Below are 24467 nucleotides of genomic sequence, written 5' to 3'. Positions count from 1 at the left end.
TCTAACCGGCCAATCAGCAGCGAGGTCCCGACTTATGATCCTCCTGGGCCAATGGACGCGGAGCGCGTGAACGCTTTTCGTAACGACCACATGGGAATGAATCTTGCGATATATGTGCGACCTGCGTCTTCACGTTAAATCAGATTGTCGGCTTCCTGTGTATTTAGCGGTGGGATAAAAGAGGTATCACGCCATTTAGGGTGTTGCACTTTATTTGGGCTTCCGGTTTACTTCACGCACGATTGACAGGAAGTAAAAAATCGAACACACCTGTGCGCGCAACCAGGTGGTAGAAGCTCCACCTCCTGGGAACTGCAGTCTCGAGGACCCGTGAGTCACGCTCGCGATAGGCTACACTAAAGAGCAGCGAATCTAGGAAAACAAACCCGGAAACACGCCATAGTAGCATTAAATTGTAAAGAAATGCTCCTGTATGTGATTCTAAAAGGGTTTTCTCACTTCCTAATAAGTTATTAATAAAAGAGCCACAAGTTGCACACTTAAAAAAAAAACAGGAAGAGTTAATTAAAAACTTTAGAGCTTTGAAGAGTTTATGAATTACTAATAAACATGTCTTGAACCATTAATTAAGCCATTCTGAAGAGTTTGAGGTACATGCGTCAATAAATGACTCGAGTCCAACAACCTTGAAAGTGACTTTTTATTTGAAAAAGATACCGACATGAGGAAAAGTAAGCAACGTGGATTGTATAAATATCTGTGCAACCAAAATGAGCACATGGAGGCACTTTACTGCCTTCTGCTGCCATGACACGCCTTACTATCCAGCTTTATGTCCTCGATCATATGTTCTCATTTGTCAATTCATTTAAGTTGATATTGTATGATCTAATCTAAAACAAACACGATTAAAAAAATAACACCCAACTACAAAAAAAGGATAAGACTCAATCCGGGTTGGAACGATGAGTAAAAGCATCTTTAACAGAAGGGGGGGGATTCAATCAGTTCATTCGCAGTTCCAACATAAATTAATGTGTTTTTTTTATGAGCTACCATGTTAACTCTGTAGGGAAAACATGCACAACGAAGCAAGTCTAAGGTTAAAAAAGAAAACAAAAAGAGTCAGTTGTTCACAGAGCCGATAAGGAAATAACAGTGCTTAGAAATGAAAATAAAACAGCAACTTGACAATCACCGTATGGCATCTTTCTGCAGTGCTTTGGCCCAAAAGCCCTTCAGTGGCACAATCAACCGGACACAATCTGTTACAGCAGGTGAAGAGAACAATCAGTATTTATCTTACAGCGTTTCCTTGATGCTTGTTGGGAAACGATACACATTTAAAAAAAAAAAAACATGAGCGTCGGCGTATTTCTTCCTCATACAAACTACACCGACAGGATAGAAAGTAAGTGCAACCCAAGTTTTATTCGCACCATTCCCACCCCTATTGTTGATGTAAGAGCTGCTATTCCGGGTGCTTTTGTTTCCTGCAGACGGGCACTGCATGTTTTCAATCAAAAAAAAAAAAATATGCACAGGTATAGAGTGTGATGTGGATTACCAAAATGCAACTACTTGAACAAACACCGCCTTGATTCAAACTCTGTATATTACATCAACCGTCGAATTTACACAGAATCACGACTTTCAGAATACATTCATTTTATCGTCAAATTACCACGGCAACATCAACAAATCTCTACAAAAATCCACCTCACCGCCCAAACCAGCCTCCAGGAAGGAATATGTATGGAGTTATGAAGACCACAATCTGCAATATCATCATTTTTTCTTGTTCTTCTCATTATCAAAGCACATCATCAGGTCAAAAAGAAATAAATACATATATAACAATATGATAACACTGAAGTCTGGTGGGAAGCACCTCCCCCCCCCCTCTGAGGGGGGTTACACGCCCAGCTTGTTGGCGATGGTCATGAGCACTTTGAGGATGGGCATGAAGGCGGAGATCTCGCTGAAGTTGCTGCTGCTGACCACCTGGGTGTGGACCTCCAGACCCCGCTGGTAGTTGTGGCTCGCCACACAGCGGCTGATCTCGTGGAGCCCGTTCAGGATGTTGTGAGAGAGCTAAGAGGACGGCAGGGAAACGATATGACACGTTACTATGTGGCCCCTGATGTTAAGCCTATAAAATATCAGAAAAAAGTACATTTTTCCATGAATTACTTAAATCTTAGCACAGAAGAAGGTCTTTTAATTTTGGTGAACGTGCTTTGAAGCTCACACTGCTCCGACTGCACCTTGATGTGTGCATATTCAGAAAAGCACCTAAACTGAAGAGTGTCCCAACCCTGGAGTGTCTCTGTCTGTTTGCACATGATTGACTATCATTAGGCGAGCTACCGAAGGTATGCTGAAAGTAAACTGATGCTTCTTTTGCTTTTTAATGATTGTAACAGTGAATAAAGAACTGTGTCGTTCCTTCATTTCATTGCCTTCTGTCTCGATGCTTTAGCTTCTTTTGACATTCTGGATATATCCTAAAAAGGTATCCTAAAGGGTATGTTAGGGTCTTTTCTTTATGGTCTGGGTGGTAGGAGAACTTTCACTAAACTTTAAAATAAAAATGGCCATGCGGTTTTCCTCGACGATTAGCTTTTGTAAAAGTCGTCATTTCTTACCGACTGCTCTCTCAGCTTGTCGTACAGGTATCCCAAACGTTTGCCTGCATCGTCAAGTTTCCTTTTCGTCTGCTGAAAAGGAAATTGTTGTGGTCATGTCATATGCAATAAAACCCAAACTTTCCACTTGAATTGACGCAAGTTAGACTATCAACAGGACACACATACACACAGTGAGACTTACTGGGTCTCCCGCTGCAAGCTGGCAGCGCTGCACAAGGCTGTCAAAGGTGGATTTGAGGACCATGTGGTCAGCGGGGATTTCTTTCTGCTCCACCCTCTCTGCCGGCAGCTGCTGGAGGAGCTGAGGAAAACAAGGGCACAAATACAAGGTGGTGACGAGTTTGCAGTGTGACAGATCAGGTAACGGCCCCATGTCACACACCAACCTGCACGCTGGGCTCCTGTGGGGCTCCGGGGGGGACTTGGGCAGGGTCGTGGGGCTGAGGGGCCTCCACTGGGAATCCCATCACAGGCGCAGTGATGGGGGCCGGTGGTGTGTAATTATCAGGAAGCTACAAACACGACACAAAGATACATCTCGTCAGGAGAGGAAGGTTAGAAAACACTTATCATTTAATGTTTTTTTGGCCACTTTGAGGTGGAAGGAACTCCACAACATGCTGTATGACGTTCATCTTCAGTTAGCTTGTTGCTAACTTTGTCGGTCTGCCTCTTGAGGTTGAACAGGTAGCAGGTTTATCAGAGCTTGTTGGCTGAAAACATCCAGCCTCTGCTGCTGGAAAATTAGGTTAATGAGGGCAGAATCCTAATTCTCTGAGGGTTTGTCACTCAGCACGACCCCTTTCAAATCACATTTAGTCATTTAATTCACTGTTATTAATCAAATATTCATCGGTTTAAGACCGTACATCAAATGATTGGACTGAGCTCCTGGTGGCTTGATTGTTTACATTTGCACAGTAATAGTAAACGGCACTGTACTACGTCTACTGTGCATTTTAGAGGAGCGATTCTTGCACACAAATAGAATAACACAATAATTTGTAATAATACAATAAGCAGATAATAAGATAAACTAAATGAAGAAAACACATATGCAAGCATATTCTCATTAATCCTATTTTTAAGGAAATAATACACAGATTGGACCAAATTGACCTGAATGACCTCCATGATAGTGATGCACGCACAAGTACCTTCTTCTTCCTGGGTCCACCTCGCATTGCTGGCGGGTCATTCCAGCCTTCTTGGGATCCTAAACCAGAAGATGAGTCAGAATTTGAATAGTGACTTGTGACATTTTTTTTTTTTGGGTGCTCACACTCAAGCAGTCAAAGATTGTCAACACAAGACAATATCTTTGAACTAAGGTTAGTGCGAATGGCAAAAACGCGTCATTCAGCCAGACATGTCATTTCAGCAGTGTATGCAGAAACGTATAGCTTTACTGGTGTTGCTTGGGGATTGAGTCTTTTAAACTGCAATTAAAATAAAGCCCCATCATTTTTAAAGTGGATTTATACTTAAAAATGCATAATAAAGTAGGTAAAACCTGCAAGATCTTCGTTTTAACCTGGGGTCCTTTCATAGACTTTACTGAATAATTTACCTTTCACTGAAGGTATTCTTTATCTGGTTATAACCACAGTGTTTACATAAAACATGTTGCTTGTATTTGTGTACAATGTTGTTTACTGTGTTTAAAGATGAAAGTCACTGTATTTCCCTAAAGCATAGAGTGGCACAAGCAAACACAACCAAAAACACACTGAGTGAACAGAAAAATATTCAAACCCTGTACGGTGCAGTGCAATCTAATACAAAAGTAATGGAATTATTGTGTGTTGTACGGGGGTTTCTCTGGTCACTCAAGTGTATATTTCGATGCACTCTTATTCCACATCCAACCCTAACTTTGTCACCTTGATGGTCGGAATTCAGCCAGGGAAAGTATCCTGCAAGTCAAATCAGGTGGACAACTGAACAGGATTCAATAACCATTAGTAACAGTTTCCTGCTAACATCTGTTACGTCTCAGTCTCGGAAACGTGTAAAAAAAGCAAATGTGTTGAACGTAATTGTGATTAGCAACATGACATCTACCTGTGGGAGGAGGAGCGACAGTCGGGGCCGAGAAGGGCTTCACAGCAGGAGCTCCGGGGCCTCCCTGTGGGTACCCTGATCCGAGAGGGGCATAGGGACCAGATGCCATGGGGGGTGCAGGCCCCTGGTTGTGGAGGCCCCCTGGGTACATGGGAACCGGGGCTCCGGGTTGGGAGCTGGGTGGCATGGGGCCCGAGGGTGAAGAGGTAGACGGCATGAAGCTTGTCGGTGGCACCCCGGGGCTGGGCATGGGTAGCATGCCTCCGGGGGTCGATGATGGAGGCGGTAGTGCAGGACCTGATAAGTTAGCACCTGGCATAGAAGGGCCTGGAGGAGGGAAGCCCAAGGGTCCGCCCATGGGCATAGGCTGAGGTTGGAATGGCTGATGAGGAAGGAAACCTGGGAAAGGACAAGTACCATTAGATCGCACTATAAAACACTAAATCTCTCTCTCTGTGTCTGTCTGTATGTACTTTGCATATCTCGAGAACTGCTAATCCGCTGGATGTATTTTTGACTTGGAGTAACCCGTGACCTGATTGTGTTTTTCAGTTAGTGAGACAGGCAAACACTCTCTAGCTTTACTTTACAATAAAATCACTCTGAAAGTAGAAGACAAATAGTTAACCATCCAACCTGGAGCCGGAGCAGGCTGTTGGGGGTAGGGAGGCCTCAAGGCAGGGCGGGTTGCACTGGGCGGCAGCACATGAGAGTAAGGTGGCAGGCCAGGCCCGGTGTTGGTTGGAGCTTGTGGGGTAAAAAACGACGGCATATGAGGCGGCTGTTGGGCAGTCTGGGAAGGAGCAGAGGGCTGGTATTGACTCTAAAGTTGGGGGGGGGGGGGGGGGGGGGAAGAACATTTCAAACACCCATTATTACATAGGAAACATAATCTTGCAAAGTATGATTTACTAATAAGTGGCAATAAATTTATACCACAATTTGTGCTTTTGGTGCAGGAGCCTGAGCAGCAGGAGTGGGCTTGGCAGTGGACGCATTGACTCTGTTTGAGGTGTTTGGAGGCTGCTGCCCAACGGCAGCCTCTTCCTGTGCATGGAGCAGCCTGTCTTTCAGCATCGTGATCCCAGTCTGCGGAGACAAAACGTGAAAACGTGCAATGATATGTATTTTTTGGGGAGGATTGGAAATTAGGTTGCTTCTATGCCTCTTACTTGGTCCGAGTTCTCAGGCAGGTAAGTCATGGCTATGGCCAGACTGCCCTCTGCAGCCAGAATGCCGGCGTAACATGTCAGCTTCTCGGCCAGGATGGGGCTCTGCACCGCCACCTCGCTGTTGCGCAGGCGTTCAATCGACTTACGCAGCATCATTACTTTTTCAACCAGATCCTGAAAAATACAGACGAAAAAAGTTAACTGCAACAATCCTCAGGGCTCTTACCTTAAGGCTACAATGGTTTGTATGTGCATGCATGTGCTTGAAGCCACAGAGTCATTAGAGAAGTATTTCGTGTTGCAAAATATTATACCTCGAGACCAAGAGGGGAGGAGCAGTCTCGATGCAAGGCCCAGCACTCCACCAGCTTCTCAATGTTCCCAGAGCAGATGTAACACAGACAGGCCTGCAGGCACCGCTTCTCAGTCTTCTCATGCTCCAACCGGCCTCCCAGGGTATCTAGCAAGAAGAATTGCAGAATTAAACGAACAATATTAAAGAAAATTCATCAACGTAATCAAAGCCAAAATGATTGCATTGTCAATGCATGCTTTCCCCCGCATGCATTCAACAAACTGCACCTCGCAGACGATCCTCTAAGTGCAGAAGTACTAAAGATAGATACCCAAACATTGTGGTGCTCTGTAAACTCTGCAAATAGGAAATTGCTTATAACAGCTGTACACGTGCTATGCCCGAACCGAAATTACTCCAGTGGTTATTTTTAGTTTAAGTCAAGAACTCAAGTAAATATACTGATTTTCCAGTTATAGAAAAGGGTTGCTATGACGCACAGTGATTTAATTAATGGGTGTCACAGCAATCCTTTTGAAGTCGAGGTCCAGGTTCTTTCTGATCAGGCATCCGACAAATAGAGTCTATTGTGTTGTTACACGTGTTTGCTTATAAGATGGTTGAAAAAATCTTGAAATATAACTCATATTTTGGGCAAATTAATATGTTATATTCATAGGAAATTTTAAAAAGAGTCTGATGAATTTGAGGAGCAGCCTTAGACTGAGAGAAAGGCTGCAAAGAGAGCGGGGAGGATGAGAACAAACAGAAATGTTATTCAACAAGTAAAACAAGTACTCCCGTTAAAAAGGTACAGCTCGCCCGTAAGCGGGGCAAGTCGCAGCACGATTACTGCCAAACTTGTGAGCAACTTACCACACAGACGGGCAAAATCTTCAGGGTGAGCGTAAGTCAGCAGAGCGGCGAGAGCCTCCTTCCAATTGTCTAACTCGCAGCTTTCCACGATGTCTCTCCAGTTCTGGGTCACCACTGATGATATGAGCTGCAGTCGGAGACGGACACATTAAATTAAGATATTCTCCTTGTGATTGCACTGAAACAGAATGAATCAAACATAGTCCTACCATTGAAATGCTGTTCTTTTGATTGCTTAGATATTTTTGCTGCGTTTTCTTGAGCAGCTCCTCTCCTCCACTGATAGACAGCAGGATGGCCTCAGCGTAACGACCATCGTTCAGACACAGATCCACGGCGCCCTCAAAGTTACCAACCAGCAGTGCCTGGCTTATCAAACCATCAGTGTCTTCGAGAGGATGACAAGGTCATTAAGCATCCATCCACCAACACAGTACGCCGTTACATTTCCAATCATGACCAAGATGTGTGCAAGTGAGGGCTTTACCACATGATACGGGGATCTGGAAGTTGGAGTTTTCCTTTGGGGTCTGAGCAAAGAAGTCTGCCGGTGAAACAGAACCAGAAGTTCTACTCTCACCTACCCCAGTCGCTCCATCAGACCTCTGGAAAAACAAAATCACTTTTACTGTAAACAAGCGCTACAAACCTTGGTTTGCAAACACCAAAAATATTTAAATTAAAAATGTTCTGTGCAGACTTGCCAACCTCAGTTGAGAGCCGCTGCATCTTTTCTGCCAGATCTTTGGCATCTACTCCGTGTCCATTGTGCTGAAAACTCTTCCCCAGGCACTTTGAAATCTGAAAAACAAGGAGGATATGAGTCACAAGTGTTTTAATATGACATACATCAGGTCATAGCGACATTGACAAATCAGAGGCGGAATACCTTTTTCTCCAATTCATCTTTGCTGAAACCCAAAAGTCTGAGGAATTTAATGCGGGCCTCATCCTCAAAATTCACCTGTAGACAGAGAGAGTGAATCAACCACACTGACTGACAAACTTAATGTTATGCCTCGATATGAAGAGAACTGGAGGGGCCCACCAGAAGGAACTTCCATATGTCCTGCTCGGCGTCTGACTTGGCGTTCTGAATCTTGGCCTGGCAGTAGGTGTTGAATGAGCCCGACTGCAGCGCTGCCTGCAGCTCCCTGGAGCGCTGGAGGAACTCCGTCTCCGTGGTAACCTGGCTCACAAACACTTGTCTGGGGACAGGCTGGGGGCTCTGCACGGGAGGCAACTTGGGATTCTCAAAGGTTATCAGCTTTCCACCGAACTGAGGGGAAAAAAATACACAACACCAGATCAGAGAACGCCTTCTGTATCAACAAGCTTTTAAAACATTTGCACTTACAGCAAAGGAGGCGCCCACTGGCCTGCGCACCCACTTAGGTGGCTTCTTAAGAGGGGAGACTATGGTGTCCTGCACTGCAGGCTGAGAAACTTGCAGGGGAGGCAGCACCTGCCCTGTACCAAAGGGATCCATTGAATTAAATGATGAAGATATCTGTTAAAAAAAAAGTTAAATGTAAGAACAATTGATAAATAAAAATTCCACTAGTTTCTAGCTTCTCCAACGCAAACATATGCTGGTTTTCTAGCTCTCCTGTGACTACAAAGTCAAAGTAATTTAACCATCTCTAAATTTAAGTATAATATTGTTGTTCATTGGTCGATGTCAAACCCTTCACACCTGCACCATCTTGTGGACAAACAATGCAGCACAGCCTCTGCGATTAAGTAGATCCCATTAAGAACAGCCGCTACCTTATCAGCTGTGCTTTGCTGCTGACCCTTCAAGCTCCCTCCCATAACAGAGTAGACGGTGATTCTCCCATCAAATGAGGCAGTTGAAAGGAGGGCTGGATTCCGGGGACACCACTGGACATCAAAACACCACTGGTTTGATGTTGGAAGCTCATAAATGACCTAAAATGAAGGGAATGACACGTGAGAATCCACATCATCGTCATTGAGTCACAACATTAAGGCAAGGTAATTCAGGAAAAAACAGAGAAACAGGAATTTATCTTATATACCTCTCCAGTGTTTGGATTCCAACAAAGGATCCGGTTGTCTTTAGCACTACTCAGTAGCAGCTCAGAGTCAGCCTGGCTCCAGGATATGGACAGAATTCCCCTGAAACCAAACACCAACACAATACATTATATTCTGCAACATGACTGAAAAACTGAATTGAGAACAAACTGCTCAAGTCTTACCTTGTGTGGTTCTCAAAGACTTTAAGGGGTGATGTGGCAAAGCGGAGGTCCCACATCTGGATGACGGGCATTCGGTCATCCTCAGAGGCCAACACCAACTGGGTGGCCACGTCGGGGTGCCAGAGCATTCCCGAACAGTGCATCTGCAGTCGCGTAACAGAGGAGTCCAGCATCGTCATTTTGACCTCGTCTAACTGGCAGGAGGCTTTAACACGATTTTCAAAACAAATGCTGCCCCATAAACATTCCTGATTTGAGTCATCAGTGAAGAAACTTGATGCTTTCATAAAATAGACATTCGAAAACAGTAAGAGACTCGATATGACTATATGAAAGCAGTAACAGCAGTTTCGTGTGGGTTGGCTGCTCAGTAGGTGAAAGTATTGGGCAGCAGGCGTGAAGAAATATTTTTCTCACTTTCACAAGTAAAACTGTACAGAATAAATAACTAGTAATAATGCTGAACATCCATCTCAATAAAGCATTAATTATTAATTTCCAATAGTATGAGTACCTATGATGCTGGATACAGTACATTAATTTGTTTTTATGTGTTGTGAAACAGAATTTAGGGGGTATGGCTTAGTGATGAGGACCATAACAAATCAATCAACCTGCTTCAAATGTTGAATCATCTAAAAATGTTGCTGATGTGTGGCAGATAAGACATATTTGATTCATGAAAGATACAGTTTTTTTTGGGCAGAATATAACTCTGGACTCTGGATTTTGTAATAAAGCCACCAACCCTGTTGCTGTGGTCGCTGATCTTGATGATGGGCTCGTTCTTTCTCAGATCCCACACGACTGCTTTCCCACTGGGGTTGGCAGAGGCCAGGATGTGTTGAACCTGCCTGTTCCAGGACACAACACTGATGTCTTCAGCCGGCTAAAAGACGAGACAAAGGCTGTTATTGTCAAAGCAAACCTGACCGTGAGTCCGACACAAACAGATACTTGAAGATAAAATAACAAAGCCTGCTGAAAGTGTTGTAGGATCAACATAATAGGTAAAATGAAAGTGTTTATTTAAAGAATAAGCTTGGAACATGATCATTTTATTAAGAAAATTTCCATGTGGCACAGCATCACTAACCCCATTGTCTACGGGAAGATACATGACACAATACATGAAATAGAAAACCTTAAACACAACTTCCTTGTTGCTTTCAGTCCGAACTCACATTCATGAAACAAAAATAAAGCTGACATGTTATTTCCTGATTTGGTACAGTGAAAAGGTCAGGATGAAAAGAAATCGAACCCATCTCTCACAACAGACGTGTGAACTTCCTTAAACCCGTGAACTCTCCGTCTCGCACCCACCTGTGACTTTGCTCCCGGTGTCATTGGACTGTTAAAGTTGTTCAGATCCCAGATATATATCTCAGAATCATTTGCTCCCGAAGCAAGAAGATTACTCTGAGGGATGGAAAATGTGAGAATGATTAGTAATGTGTACTACAGCTAAACTGACTAAGGACAAGATTTTGACTGAAGACATTTACCTGAAAGGGATTGAAATCGAGTGCTCGGACGGGTCCTGTGTGTTTGTCGGACTGTCCGACTACAGCATCTGCACCGGAGCTCATTATGACCTCTGGGTTATATACGGTTAATGTGCCATTTTCACTGCCGCCAACCAGTCTCCCTCCAGTTCCATCTGCTCCCATTCCAAAATTCACCCACACGATACTGTGCAACCTTTGGAATATGAAAAGTATAGTGAGTTATTGGCTACAAATGGCATACTAAAAGCCAAAGCTGAAGTATACATGTTGGGGTAAGCAGTCCTCTTCATATAACATATTATTTTGAAGCATTTACACAGAACGCAAATATAGAAAAGGTGCACTGCCAGCTTGCACACTGACAATAAAGGTGTCAACGGATCACACTGTGCAGAACAGGTTTGAGCTGCACATATATCTACATCAACACAGAGGCTCGATATTCCGAACCATTACGGCAACACTTGAAATCACAGCACATACCAGATCCACTCCTTCCGTAAACGCCCTAGACATATAATATGAGCAGGCAAGCAACTCATTTTCATGCTATATATATATATATATATATATATATATATATATATATATATATATAAGAAGGAGATAGAAATCAGATGGGAAATAAGATTAAATCAGAATTTAGTGTTTTAATTCGGAGTGATTTCTTTCCAATCGTGGCCAAAATGTTTGAAGGGAACTACCTGGAATCTGGAGCTTCCACATCACTCTCTACAGTGGCCGATATGGACAGAGGAGATATATTTCATGCTATTTGTGTACCACCTTTATGAATTACCTGTTTGAGGTGGGTAATGATCCTCTGAGCTGCATGTCCAGAGATGGATCGGAGAAGTCCACCTCAAATATCTCGAGGGCAGCTGTGGTGTTGAAGGAGGCATCAAGCTGCTGTGCTGACGTCCCCAAGGCCAGGTAGACGGGGTGGTGCTCGGCCGGACTCCACGCCTGGTGGGCAGTCCTCTGGATCTCCTTCAGCCTCATATTCCTCTCCAATGTTCAAGTCCTGGACTCCACTAAACCAAAGATAACGCAATATATTGTCTTAACATTTTTTGTGGATTAACAATACATTGTAAAGTACCTTACAAATCGGAACTCACATGTAAATACCCTAGCATCTAACTTATCTCCAACAGGGTGCCACCCCTCACAGGTTGTATCCGACTATTTCCTGGAACTGCTGTCTAATCTCAATTTAGGTTTGCCCAATACAACTAGCTTCCATCGGTGTTACAAAATGTTTATTATACCAGCATCATAGGTCAACTCCGTTAGAGGGAATTCACATACATGTTACCGGTGATATTATCTAGTTACGTTAAAATAGTCCAGTTGGAAATCAAAGCAACGTTAACTAACGCTAAGCAGCTAGTGTTAGCATTTCGCAACTGCGGCTCCGAACATGTCTCATACCTTTAGCCTTAGTGAGTTGACACTGAACACCGACTATCGCACCGGCGCTATTACCTAACTACTAAAGGGACCCGTTAACGTGTCATGCATGCCACCACATAGGAAGTCGATGCGCTAAAAGGTTAACGTTGCATCTTGCCCACAGTGTCTGGTAGTAGCCAGTGCATAACCGGAGCCGATGTTGCTCCTAGCTAGCAATCAACCTAACAGCCACCACCCTAATACCATGTTTCAACAGAAACGTTCAAGCACACGCACACACTAACACAATTTAAATGGTTTTTCAGAATAACTTACATTAACTGTCTTTATCACAGCCTGACTGTCCACATCCACAACAAACTGGCAAAGCTAGCCACTGTCAGCCACAGCCAGGCTTGTAGTTTAGCCGCAGGCGGATTCCGCTCAAAGTACTTTGCCGTGTTGTCACTCAACTACGGTGGCCGAAACGGACATTTCGCATTTCGTCGTGGCCCAAGGTAACCCCGATGTCACCGTTGACCCAGCAACACAAAATTAATAATCATTTTTTAAACTGTATACCGCTTTCATTTGGGCAACAACAATTGTGAAAATGTTATTTGTCACTTTTATGTCAACAAATTAAAATCCTTTCATTTGTGAACCATTTGGCAGATTGACTTTCATTCTAGACACAAAATGACAGCAACACACGGAGGAATGTATAGTCATACACGTCTTTATTTCTTGACAGCAATATATGTACATAAGTAGAATGAGATCTTAGTCACTAGATTTCATAATTTTTGACATCCTCGGGTGGTTTTTCCGGATCTCCTCCTTTCTCCACGTACAGGTCATTATAGGGATACTGTTTCGGTGCCTGGAAGAGAGACAGATGCTTTATTGGAAATGTGCATTTAATTAAATAAAGGGGATGCTCGTAAAGCATCTCATCTACTTGCGACACATCATTAAAAAGAAACTCAAAAACTAGTAAACATATATTTAAATATTCATATGAGCGATTTGAGCAATTGCAAATCTGAGGATGGAGGTAGCCATGAAAGAGTAAATACAGCAGACAGGGTTCTTCATTTCAATTCAATGAATATATACAAGTCAGTGTAATTAGCTGGAAATAATAATGCTATACATTATGGCTACTTGACTCTTTGGGAGTGACATTTTATAGCAACAAGTGTAATAAAGACTTTACAAGATTTACAAGATACCAGCTTTACATATCTATTGGTTAGTTGAACAACTTTTTATCAAAAGTTGTCCTCGGTGTTTGTTTCACAGAATGTTTACAATCTTATGTACACATATGGAAATATGTTCTGAAATATTATTAATTATATTATATACATTTGTATTCAGATGTTGATCTACATACTCAAATTAAGAGATTTACATAAAGGAAGAAAGAAGAAGATGAAGTTACACCATATGATTTTCTGAGGTTTTTTACTGTATCTATTATAGGATATTGTGGATGGTTCAGGTGAAAGCATCGGGGATGATTAGATAATATAAAGAAGTGAAAAACAAATTATTAAATAAGCCGGGGTGGTGAGTTATAGCCAGGAATAGTCTCCTTTTTAGCAATTGATTAATTGATTTCACATCCACCAAAAACTGAATGTATTACAAAAAAAATCCTAGTATTGGTGTGTACTTACAACAGGTTGGTAAGATGGTAACTTCTCCCCAACGTAGAACATAAAGAGCATGAACCCGATGAAACCAAACAGCTGTTTGGACATTGTGGACCAGGACACGGGGCTGGGAGACGTATCCACACGGTTCCTGATGAACATGTCAAAATTCCACTGCATCTAAAAATAGAGAGATACAACACTGGTTAAAGGGAAATCTCTTACTGTATTGTATGAACTGCATACGGATATAACTATTGTTTGTATAGAGGCATTGCCATGTGTGGAGAAGGTTGTGCCTCTGTCATTAAAATCAAGCAGAATACTATTTCATTATACAAAAGCAATTGTCTCAATAAAGGGAAATTATATACTGTGGACTTTACTGTGAAGTCTAGACAGAATTATGAACGCACCTAATGTATACAATATTGTCTAACAATACACTATGAATACATATAACATTGAAACATATTGATGGGAATATCATAAAATCTACCTTCCCTTTAAAAAGATGGTAACAACATATAATACTGAGGTTTCCAACTTACAACAAACATATCTGGCCTCATTTTACAGAAGCAGTTTGAGCGCAGCTAATACATATGGTGTCAGCCTTCACTTATGGCACTTAGATACAGCAGATTTATTTGTTTCAAGGCCCTGGTATGGTTAGGCACGAGTCACATGTATGGCGTTTGTTTTGATAAGCGAACCATATCAGAATGAGCAATAAGGAAAAATATTTCTTGTTGAAAACCATGTTGTAAATTTGGTGGAACCAGCTTATATACTGCAATGTTAATTATAGCCTGATGTGTTCACCAATGCTCATGTATATGTGATAAGCTTTTATCTATAGCCAATATGAGTGGGACATGTGCACCTGATACAAAACAAAGTATTTTACCGGCTCTCCCCAGTTCCTCCTCAGGTCAGGGTGGTCCCACTGGTACCAGGGGTCTCTCTCATGCTGAGATCTTTCTGGCAGCATCGGATAATCACCAAAGCTACAAAAACAGCGATGACAGTTTAGCTATCACATGTAATGGCTTAGTTACTGTTCATTAACGCAGTGGTTATATGCCTGTTAAACATGGCAGTTTGACTGATTATGAATAATAACACATCTCACCCCTCGCCTTTGTCGGGATATGGTTCATAGTCCTCAACCCTCATGTTGTACTTCTTTGCAGCAGCAGCTTTCTCCTCGGGGGTCGTCGGATACGGACCAGGTAGACTATCCTTCGACACACCAGAGGCTGAAACACGAAGCGTTGCATGTGTGAAGAAACCAAATAAGTCATGAAGTTCAGAAGCAAATAAAAAATGAAGAAACAACAATGTTATCCTGTCCGCCTTCACTTTATGGATGCATACAGAGCGCTAGCTGCTCAGCTAACGTTAGCATGTCAAGGTTACGCTCATTCGAGGCTTTAAACGTTAAACTCTGACACGTATCAAAAAGTATGTGTATCAGACAGTATGGCGGAAAGTTGTGACACTACTGACCTGCTCTAGATCCCGACAAAAGTGCGGAAATGCCAGAGCCTTTCCCTTTGGAGAGGAGCTGGGCCCACCGTCGGAAACCAACACCAGCCATGTTTACTGGCCGCTGTCTGTCTGACGGAGTAAGAAGTACGCATGCGCGAGTTTGGAAGTATGGGTCGGCATGAGGCCCAAACCATACTAAACAAGTAACGCGGGCCATTAATAGTGTATTAATATCAGAGGCGACAACAAAAACAACTACTAGAACATGTCTTTCATAGTTTTTTATTCATTTGGATTCATTTTTTAGTAGCATACACCATCACATTAGAAGTGTGACAGTGACATGAACTCTCCTCAAGTGGCCGAAGGGAACTTGCTCTCAGGGTGAATGCACTGAAGCCCCGAGGCCTGCTCCTCTTCGCATCAGATCCAGCTCAGGTGCACAAGTGCATTTACTGGGGGATCGTCACTCTGCCACCGGTGACAAATTGAAGAAAATCCATCAGAGAAGTTCTGCTATGTCCTTCTCCACATTCTCAATGGGGCAATGAAGTTCATACCTGCAGTAAAGGGAAAACATTAGAGCCACTATTATGTCTGACCTAATGAAGGGCTGATCGGGTTTCTAACTTGTGGTCTATGATGTATAAATTCACCTTTTGAAGGGTATGCCATCTGCAGTAATTAGAAACTTCTCAAAATTCCACCGGATGTCATTGACATTGATTGGGCACCAGTAGAACTTCTTCATATCTCCAATAACAGGGTTCACAAACGGCAGAGATTCCTGTCGCGGGAGAGAAATGACAGTTATTTGGAGCAAAGCGGCTGCAGCGGTGACAGTACAAATATACTCTACAACTAAAAATGTACTGAAATAATCTTATTTATCCAGATTCGGTGTAAAACACACTACCTTTAGATAGGTGAAAAGAGGCTCTTCATTTATTCCATTCACCTCAACCTTTCCAAAGACAGGGAACTTTGGCACGAACCCACCGCCAGGTCTCACATACTTCAGAATGTTGAGGGTTTCATGATTCACCTCTGGAAAATTAAATAAATTATTAGCAGAAAATTTAGTCCAAAACACTCAAAGTATATAGGCTACTCATCTGAGGGGTCATAAGTTGATTAATGGGGGAAAAGGAAATCACTCCTTGACATGTGAAATGTGACTTGTCATTAACGATGTATTGGCGTTTATAAGACTGTCATATGTTTTACTATGTTAATGTTTTATGTAGCCTACAATCTTAATATGATAAGGAATATAGTGATATATAGCTGAAAAGTACAATATTCCTCTCTGAAATTAAGCAGAGTAAAACTATAAAGTAAAATAAAATGGAAATCTTCTAATGTACACACCTCAAAATGTTTTAAGTACATTATTTGTGTATGTAGAACACAATATTCCTCTTGTGACAGTATATCACCTAAATAATCTGTTATTTGTGTCACATTTCCAAAGCTTCGAGTGTACCCACCAGGTGACTGGAGACCGAATTGGTTGCTGGGGAATCCTAGGACGGTGAAGTTGAAGTCGCCAAACATTTCCATGAGTGCATTCAGTCGGTGGTACTGAGGGGAACAGGACACACACAATCACATGCCTTTAATAAAAACAAATGACTAGGAGATAATGTGATCTCCCCTGCAATCAATCAGCTCTCTAGTAGAATATTACCTCTTCTATTGTTGACCCTCAGAAGGTGGCAACGTTGATGACGAGCAGCAATTTGCCCCTGTAGTTACCGAGCGGAACCGACTGTCCATCCAGGGTCTCAACAGAGAAATCATAGATTGATTTATGCGCCATGCTTGTACTTAAGCTTGTATATGGGATTGTAGTCAGTCGAGAGTGAGTATTCACTCGGCTATCCTGTTGGCTCATCTCATTCACTGAAACATAACTCATGGGTCAGCAATTGTTCAGCGTGACTGACTTCATTGTTCTCCTGGGCAGAGGTGAACGCCGGCAGGGTGGTCATTTGTTGAGCACGCGTGTTCCAGGCCTGCTAATACGAGCGACAGCTAATTGGCTCCTTTTTTTCCAATCATTACAGCAAATATGTAAATTACTTCAACGTGATCATTGACGTACAATCGAAAAATTTACGATTGCTGCGTTCAGGTTAATCGTAAACGCGCAAGTCCATCACTATATTATAACTAAGTCACCTGAATGCGACATTCGTGACATTGAAGAAGCGTACTTTTAATCTTAAAACGACAATCAGTATACTCCATAAAAGGGGTGACAGTAGGATGCTTGTTGTTTTACACGTTTTAAGTGGAATGGAGCGTAATTGGGTAACTTTGTGGTTACTAACTGAATGCAATGGAAGAAAATGCAGACAAGTTGTTGATAACAGAGTGTATTTGTGGGGTCATCACCTTTATCATGAATGCTTGGCTTTTTGGTAGAATCCACAACCTTGTTCGGTACTTCACGTGCCATCCCTCCCTGTATTCATGAAGTCCGACAGTCCCTGAACGCAACATCATTAGGTTCGGTTTACACCTCAAAACGGTTGCAAGATGCTAAAGGAAGATACGTTATTTTGGCATTTGCGTGAAGAACAACACGTCATTAAACATTCCGTATAACACCGCGGACTCAGAATGGACGGAGAAGCTCAGATGCTAACGTAAGTGCCTTTAAAGAGGGAGCGGTGTGTTTAAAAAGCAGCTGGATCGGTGGCCCCGGCATGCTAGCTTCTCGGCTAAAGGCGTTAGCAACAGCGACCAAGTCACTGAGGGCTATAGCTGCTTGTTGTTGCTCCCATTTACTTATTCATGGCGGCTAACTTTAACCATACAATACCGTGCCATTGCTAATATGACATTAATTTCGCTATATAACAAACAAACAAACAAACAAACAAAAATAACATTTTGCGCTTGATTGTTTCGAGCTTTTTGCAAGCAGTGTGTCAAAGTTCAAGCTGCTGTTTTCTCCAGCAGATGCCATCTTTTGGACTTGCCTTGGGAGGACGTACTCGTTCCGCACATTCTATGCCATTTGCCGCTGCAGCACCTCGTCAGCCTGCAGAGGGTGAGCAGGCAGTTCCACAGCCTCATCCAGGTGTATCTGGCCAACTGCAGGACCTTTGATCTGTCCACGGTGAGTCCTGGTGTCTAAGGGGTTTTAAAAGTGCATGTGGAAGTGTGACATGTTTGTTGATGGGCGTCTGCTCTGTTGTGATGCTTGCAGATTGGACAGACCATTTCCAAAGAAGCCTTTTGCTCCATGTTAAAGGACAACAAAGTCCTCCACAGCCTGTCCCTCCAGAGCTGCTCGGACTGGGTGACGGACAAGGAGCTGCTGCCGGTTATCGGCCAGAACCAGCACCTGCAGCGAGTGGACATGAGCGGGTGCGCTTGGCTCACCCGCCACTCCCTGGTGGCGGTGTCCCTGAGCTGCATGCACCTCCAGCACCTTGGCCTGGCGCACTGCGAGTGGGTGGACAGCCTGTCCCTGCGCAGCCTGGCTGACCACTGCGGGGGGCTGCAGTCCATCGACCTCACCGCCTGCCGCCACCTCAAGGATGACGCCATCTGCTACCTGGCCAAGAAGTGCTCCGATTTGAGGTCTCTATCCCTGGCAGTCAACGCCAACATCACGGACGAGTCGGTGGAGGAGGTGGCCAAGAACTGCAGGTGCCTGGAGCAGCTGGACCTGACGGGTTGCCTGCGGGTCAGGAACCAGTCCATCAGGTACATTACGTCTTATTTTCAAGTGTAATCCAGCTAAGTTTTACATGTGCAGCCACCCTTAAGATCCGCTGCTTGCTGTGCTCACAGGACTCTGGCAGAGTACTGCCCGAAGCTGCAGTCCCTGAAGGTGAATCACTGTCACAACGTGACAGAGTCGAGCCTGGATCCTCTACGGAAGCGCAACGTGGTGATAGATGTCGAGCCGCCTTTACAGAGGGCTCTGGTGCTTCTTCAGGACGTGCTGGGATTTGCTCCCTTTATCAATCTCCAGATATAGCCTAAGGGGCCATCTATCTGTCCCAACAAGTGCACACAGGTGGGTAATCTGATGTGTTAATATCCAGAAGTCAACCCCAATTTTTTACAAATATTTGCAGCAAATTCAGGTGGTGACCATTAAGATTGACCTTCCTTTTGTAACAGGTGTCGTCATCGCTCTCAGCTGCATCACATACGCATGTGAGTTGCTTCAAGACAATCCGAGAAGACCTGGATGATTTAAACTAACGTGGTCTGAGAATTCTTAATGGAATGTGATCAAACATCCATATTTAAGATCAAACTGAAAAAAAAAAGGTTTTGAGTTCGTAACGACCGAAGAAAGCCATGTACTTTTAAGATGTCACTGCACTATTAGTTAATCATTCGGTGTTGTAATAGTGTGGCTTTATAGCCAAATCCTAGCTAAACTAAAGTGTATTCTTTTGTTGTTGTTTTTTTTAACAAAGTGCATTTTGTATCTGACACATAAGAAACATGTATGTTTCATTTAGAAACCGTAAAAAAAAAAAATGTTTGAGTTTAATTAAACATTTAATTTTGCATGTACGTGTCAGTTTTAAAGGATTAATTCACCCAAATCACGCTCAAACACTCTCTAACTTTTGGTCTTATGTGTCCAGGTTTTTATTATCTTCACTACTGAGACTTCTGCTTCTACACCAGTACAACTGAGGTGAAAGCATTTTTGTTAGCGATGCTGACCGTGTGTCTTCCAGAAACAATCCTGTCTCTGTCAGGATAATCCACAGACCTCACTGTCTACGTGTTTTAACGGCCTCCCAATGAGAAACTATCTGCATGGCTATATGCCACCAAGGATTAGTGGGTAAATGTTTATACATGTTCTTGTGATGTGGGTGAAGGAACCCTTATACTCATGTTGTTAATAATTGCATACTTGTGTTGCCTAGTATTTGTTTGAAATAAGTATCGGAATTTATCATGACTGTTTCTATTCATCCCTCCAAATGAGTTTTGTAAAAAAAAAAGAAAAAAAAAAAGGAGTTGGTGTGTTGAAATGCAATTATATACATATGAAATATTACATTGAAAAATACCGTCAGGAAGTTGTCACATTTCCAATTTCAACAAATGTGCTGTGTTGTAATATAAGGATGCACAATCCACCCCTTTCTCGCCAAATACAGATTCCAATACCTCAGTTTCAACGATTCCATTATTTCTGAGTTTATGGGGAAACAAATTCCTGACTTTTATAATGTGAAATGGTGAATGTCACTTTGTCCAAACAACTGTTGAATATGAAGCTTAAAGACGGTCTAAAAAAATACTCTTCAAGGACATGTAACATGGTTTTAGGGCATCCTTGATGGATTTAATACATAGAAAAGTTCAATACAATCCCAGCCTACTTTTTTATTTCAGCTTCTGAATCAGTGAAACCGAGAATAATTACAGGTGTAACCTGCTGTGAATGACAGGATTCCTATCATTCTTTTGATTCTCAAGGATAAAGAGGTTCTGTCAAATCTGCGGTGCCTCTAATTCACAGCTGTTTTGTACCTCAAAGTGACACAAGGTGGCAGCAGTGAGTCAGGATATGTTTCTTTTAATTCTGTCTGAGAGGCTGCATGACTTCCCAACTACTAGTGATAATCTACAATGTTAAATATGTCAGAACACAGTGTCAGGTTTATATGAAAAGGCCAGTTATTGTTTTCTCTCTAAGGTTTAATCCAATGTTTCACTGGTTACACAGTTTGTGAAAATAAACAGCATATAATTTCGTTACCACTTGCAGCAGAATGTAGAATATTGGTGCTTCCCCTTGTTGCTGCGTGTTTCCTCTTTCCTCTGGTGGTTTGATTGGCAGACTATATTGTAACTCGCCTCTGTGACAACACAACAGGTCTATTTTCCACTCGATGGTTTACTCCATCTGCTGCGTTCTGTCCACGAAGCTGAATGTGCACCAACAGAGAGCTGCGTCCGGGGGGGCTTCGGGGGATCGACCAGCATCCTTCTGTTAGCTGTGCTGATCATCGTACTGTACCGCTACGAGAATACGTCACAGTGTCCTCAGCTATCAAGCAAATCTTGAAATTTCAATGCATAAAGAAACTCACGCCGCATATCCTACAGTGGATACTCACATTTACAAAATGCATCTCACATTTTAAGTAACAAATGATGCACAGTGGATAATATCCTTGTGTCAGGAAGGGGATTTTAGTTTATTACTGAAACAGAAAAATGACTTATTAGTATGAATAACGTCTTCAGTGTGCAGAGGCCCAGCAGTGGCCCCTCCTTGTTGCTGCTCAGCAGTCAGCGGGTTAAAAACGTTTCAGACTACATTCATCATGTAGAACCTCAATTAGCATTGATCTGCAGATGGGGGGGGGGGGGGGGAAACATAGCTGCGTTATTATATACCATGGAGCAATTTCTGTTCCAGTGATTGAGTGTATGGGGGGATTTCTCAAACATAGCCGGCCTAACATATTTTGTCTTCCTGTCAATAATCTGGCACTTGTCTAAACTATTGATCAATAGCAACTGATCATTTTATACCGAGGCACAACAATGAAGTTGGTCCATTTTATTCAGCATGCAGTTTTAGCCCCTCCCCCCCAGCAGCAGCGTGTAATATACTGTACTTATTAAAACAACGAATAAATCTGAGTTTAATCTGCTTTCAAAGTCCTCTCTGACAGAGTAACTTACTGATGGCTTTTTACTCTGCATCTATTTCATGTCATAGTATGAAAAGTACAGGTGTAACTCACAATAATAACAAGTCATCAAGGCATTTATAGAGGAGGGGATCATGTATTTTATTTCATAAAAAGCATAACATTATGACTCATTTGGAAGCATTTCCTTCCCTAATTTTAAATAGCTGTTGACCTTATATCTACAGGTCAGCTGCCATTTGTCTTCTGTCACAAAGCATCACAGTCACACAAGAGACCTGAATGTCAGTTTCACTTCACAATAGATCTTCATGACTTTACTTTTCCAGACAATAGAGCATATCTTAAACAGCTCGGACACACATGGACCAATCAGGTCACGCTACAAAAATGACATCACTCAATCAACTTCAGGTAAAGTGTAGGAATAAATCCTCGAAGCAATTTTCATGTGAGATTAACCAACTGGATAATAAAGATATGTCTTAACACTTTTTGGGGTTTATTTATATAAATGCATGCTTCTCAAGAAAATAATCAGAAATTGGTGGAGGCCACTTTTCAGCTTCCCTATTAATTAAATGATGTTCATATAAGGTGGAGAGAGAATTACCGTCGCTGTTCAGAGTGGCCCCAAAAACTGTGTCAGAGATTTTGTTCATTTTCATATTTTTAATTAACAGACTTTTCCTGCCGTCTTCCATCAGTGCACGAGTCTTTCTCTCGTTTATTTGATGTAGTTTATCTCCCCCGACCATTCATATACCACCTTATTGGATCGCGCGACTTAGGGATCCATCCTTTTGGCCACCAGAGAAGCATAACTAATGACAACATTAAAGTGGCTTTGTGAGCGTGGCCATCAAAATGTCGATCAACCAAGCAAGAAATAACGTTGGATTTTAAACGTCAGCATGAATAAACATGCTATGTTAAGGATCTGGGGAGCTAAACTGCGAGGGGGTCTCAATTTAGGAGGATTTTTGAAGGTGGTGACGAACTCACCTCTTCAGGATTCATGCGTGTGTCGTTGGATGTGAGGCTTTAATGGAAAAACAGACTATTGTGTGGAGATTCAGGCCAAGCGTGGTCGTGTTTTCAGCAGTGTGGAATGAACGACGAAGCCACACAAGACGTCTTCGGGGTGGCGTCTAATCGAAGCGACATTTGAAGCTTTCCTAGGACTCATGACTGTCAGAGCCATTAGCATCTTCCTACTGCGCTCCTGACCCCAGACCAGACAGGAAACATGTGGTCAGCTCGTTACTCACATCGTTTATGAACCAACAACAGTGTTTTTGGTCCAATTCTTATTTGGAGCAAAAGTTTCACATTTTGAGGAAATTTTGAGATTTTGATAAAGAGACTTTACAGATATGACAATGATAGTATTCGCTAAAATGCTCACAAAATTCTTCCCTAGTGCAGAAAAAATTAGCTGATCGATTGATTCATTGTTCAACAAAACATTTGACACAACAGTAAGCAAAAATATCAAGCGTTCATTGGTTTCTGCGTCTCAAACGTGAGGATTTGTGGTTTGTTATAAGTCATTGTTAATTGAATATTCTCTGGTTATGGACGGTTAATTGGACAAAACTAACAATCCGGAAAACGTCACTTTGAGCGCTGGGAACTTGTGATGAGTTATTTTAAACATATTAATCAGAAAAATAGCGGATAATGGGACTAATCATCAGTTGTAGCCCTTTTGTAAATATGAGCATGACAGTGACACTTTCTCAGCTGGAGGACTTCTAGTGAGCATTAAAAAGAGTGCACCACATATTTAGCGTCGTCAAACACGCAATGGACAGTAATTCCAAGCAATCGCAATCTGGTGCCTACATTACCCACATTGCAACTTGAGATTTGGGTGCGTTATGTAGCAGCTTGTGTAGCCTCGAGCTAGCATCAAGCAGAGATGAGTGGCGGGCTACAGAGGTCAAGTAAACTTGCATATTTCTAACTCCAAACCATCAGATTTCTTTAATTTTCAAACTTCTGATCTTCAAACATCATCATCACCACAAAAACTGGATTGAACATTGATTTTATACAGTAAAATATCCATCACTTTACCACAGTATGTTGCTGTAGACTGCAAACTGTGCCGACAAATATGCATCAGAGTACTATTAGTATGCTGTTGTAGAATTAACCCTTTGCTAAGTCCCACCCCTTTATTGGCCAATCATCACTGTATTTTTCTCCTTCCTGTCATTCCTACATTTTTGCACACTAGTGCTATTGAATAGTTGACCTTCCTCCGGCCTGTGTGTCTCGCTCTGACCCGAAGCCAATTCTGAGCACCCAGAGGCCACGCTCCTTCGTAGCTACGCTCAATTTGCCTGCAATATAAACACAAATATTCACCTACGTATAATAGAGAATATGTATAAACAACGAGCAATGACGAGGATTCGTCCTGGCAGGGGCACTTTGCCCTCTGACGAATGGCGGGCTGCTAAATTGTAAGTAACTGTGTTGAACTTGTGTC

The 24467-nt window shown here is 42.5% G+C and overlaps 4 protein-coding genes across 7 annotated transcripts; 1 reads left to right on the top strand and 3 right to left on the bottom strand.

The window, feature by feature from the left end:
- Nucleotides 1-643: 643 nt before the first annotated feature.
- Nucleotides 644-12610, bottom strand: sec31b (SEC31 homolog B, COPII coat complex component). 2 transcript variants are annotated; one of them, XM_084001816.1, is made up of 25 exons: nt 12483-12610; nt 11555-11784; nt 10753-10948; nt 10571-10666; nt 9993-10133; nt 9245-9387; nt 9062-9161; nt 8790-8951; nt 8377-8529; nt 8068-8298; nt 7909-7983; nt 7728-7820; nt 7507-7624; nt 7229-7407; nt 7020-7146; nt 6163-6308; nt 5849-6022; nt 5613-5765; nt 5313-5499; nt 4677-5075; nt 3770-3828; nt 2999-3124; nt 2794-2913; nt 2610-2681; nt 644-2055 (listed from the first exon to the last, which is right to left on the bottom strand). In XM_084001816.1, exons 2-25 carry the CDS (start codon nt 11755-11757, stop codon nt 1876-1878), a joined length of 3633 nt encoding a protein of 1210 aa, XP_083857942.1. In that variant the 5' UTR covers nt 11758-11784; nt 12483-12610; the 3' UTR covers nt 644-1875. The 2 variants fall into 2 exon arrangements, with proteins under 2 accessions (XP_083857942.1, XP_083857941.1); XM_084001815.1 differs by having other exon boundaries at nt 11555-11789; nt 12487-12610.
- Nucleotides 12611-12873: 263 nt separating this feature from the next.
- ndufb8 (NADH:ubiquinone oxidoreductase subunit B8) lies at nt 12874-15465 on the bottom strand. The gene is made up of 5 exons (XM_084039912.1): nt 15324-15465; nt 14947-15073; nt 14722-14821; nt 13836-13991; nt 12874-13033 (listed from the first exon to the last, which is right to left on the bottom strand). The coding sequence occupies exons 1-5, from the start codon at nt 15412-15414 to the stop codon at nt 12941-12943; spliced, it is 567 nt and encodes a 188-aa protein (XP_083896038.1). The 5' UTR covers nt 15415-15465; the 3' UTR covers nt 12874-12940.
- A 174-nt stretch (nt 15466-15639) lies between these two features.
- Nucleotides 15640-17437, bottom strand: gpx9 (glutathione peroxidase 9). Its single transcript, XM_084040253.1, has 5 exons — nt 16996-17437; nt 16796-16889; nt 16222-16352; nt 15962-16092; nt 15640-15865 (listed from the first exon to the last, which is right to left on the bottom strand). Exons 1-5 carry the CDS (start codon nt 17224-17226, stop codon nt 15808-15810), a joined length of 645 nt encoding a protein of 214 aa, XP_083896379.1. The 5' UTR covers nt 17227-17437; the 3' UTR covers nt 15640-15807.
- Nucleotides 17438-17825: 388 nt separating this feature from the next.
- Nucleotides 17826-20480, top strand: fbxl15 (F-box and leucine-rich repeat protein 15). 3 transcript variants are annotated; one of them, XR_014599210.1, is made up of 6 exons: nt 17845-17959; nt 18273-18435; nt 18526-19028; nt 19116-19344; nt 19452-19487; nt 19931-20473. XR_014599210.1 is itself a non-coding variant. In XM_084039730.1 (5 exons), exons 1-4 carry the CDS (start codon nt 17934-17936, stop codon nt 19303-19305), a joined length of 879 nt encoding a protein of 292 aa, XP_083895856.1. In that variant the 5' UTR covers nt 17826-17933; the 3' UTR covers nt 19306-19344; nt 19452-20479. The 3 variants fall into 3 exon arrangements, 2 of the variants coding, with proteins under 2 accessions (XP_083895856.1, XP_083895855.1); XM_084039730.1 differs by having other exon boundaries at nt 17826-17959; nt 18276-18435; nt 19452-20479; XM_084039729.1 differs by having other exon boundaries at nt 17846-17959; nt 19452-20480.
- The last annotated feature ends 3987 nt before the right edge of the window (nt 20481-24467 follow it).

The sequence above is a fragment of the Eutrigla gurnardus genome, assembly GCF_963514095.1.
Source record: "Eutrigla gurnardus genome assembly, chromosome: 22".
In the NCBI taxonomy this organism is placed as follows: domain Eukaryota; kingdom Metazoa; phylum Chordata; class Actinopteri; order Perciformes; family Triglidae; genus Eutrigla; species Eutrigla gurnardus.
The sequence above is the reverse complement of the archived record's forward strand: the minus strand, read 5'-3'. Positions and strand labels throughout refer to the sequence as shown.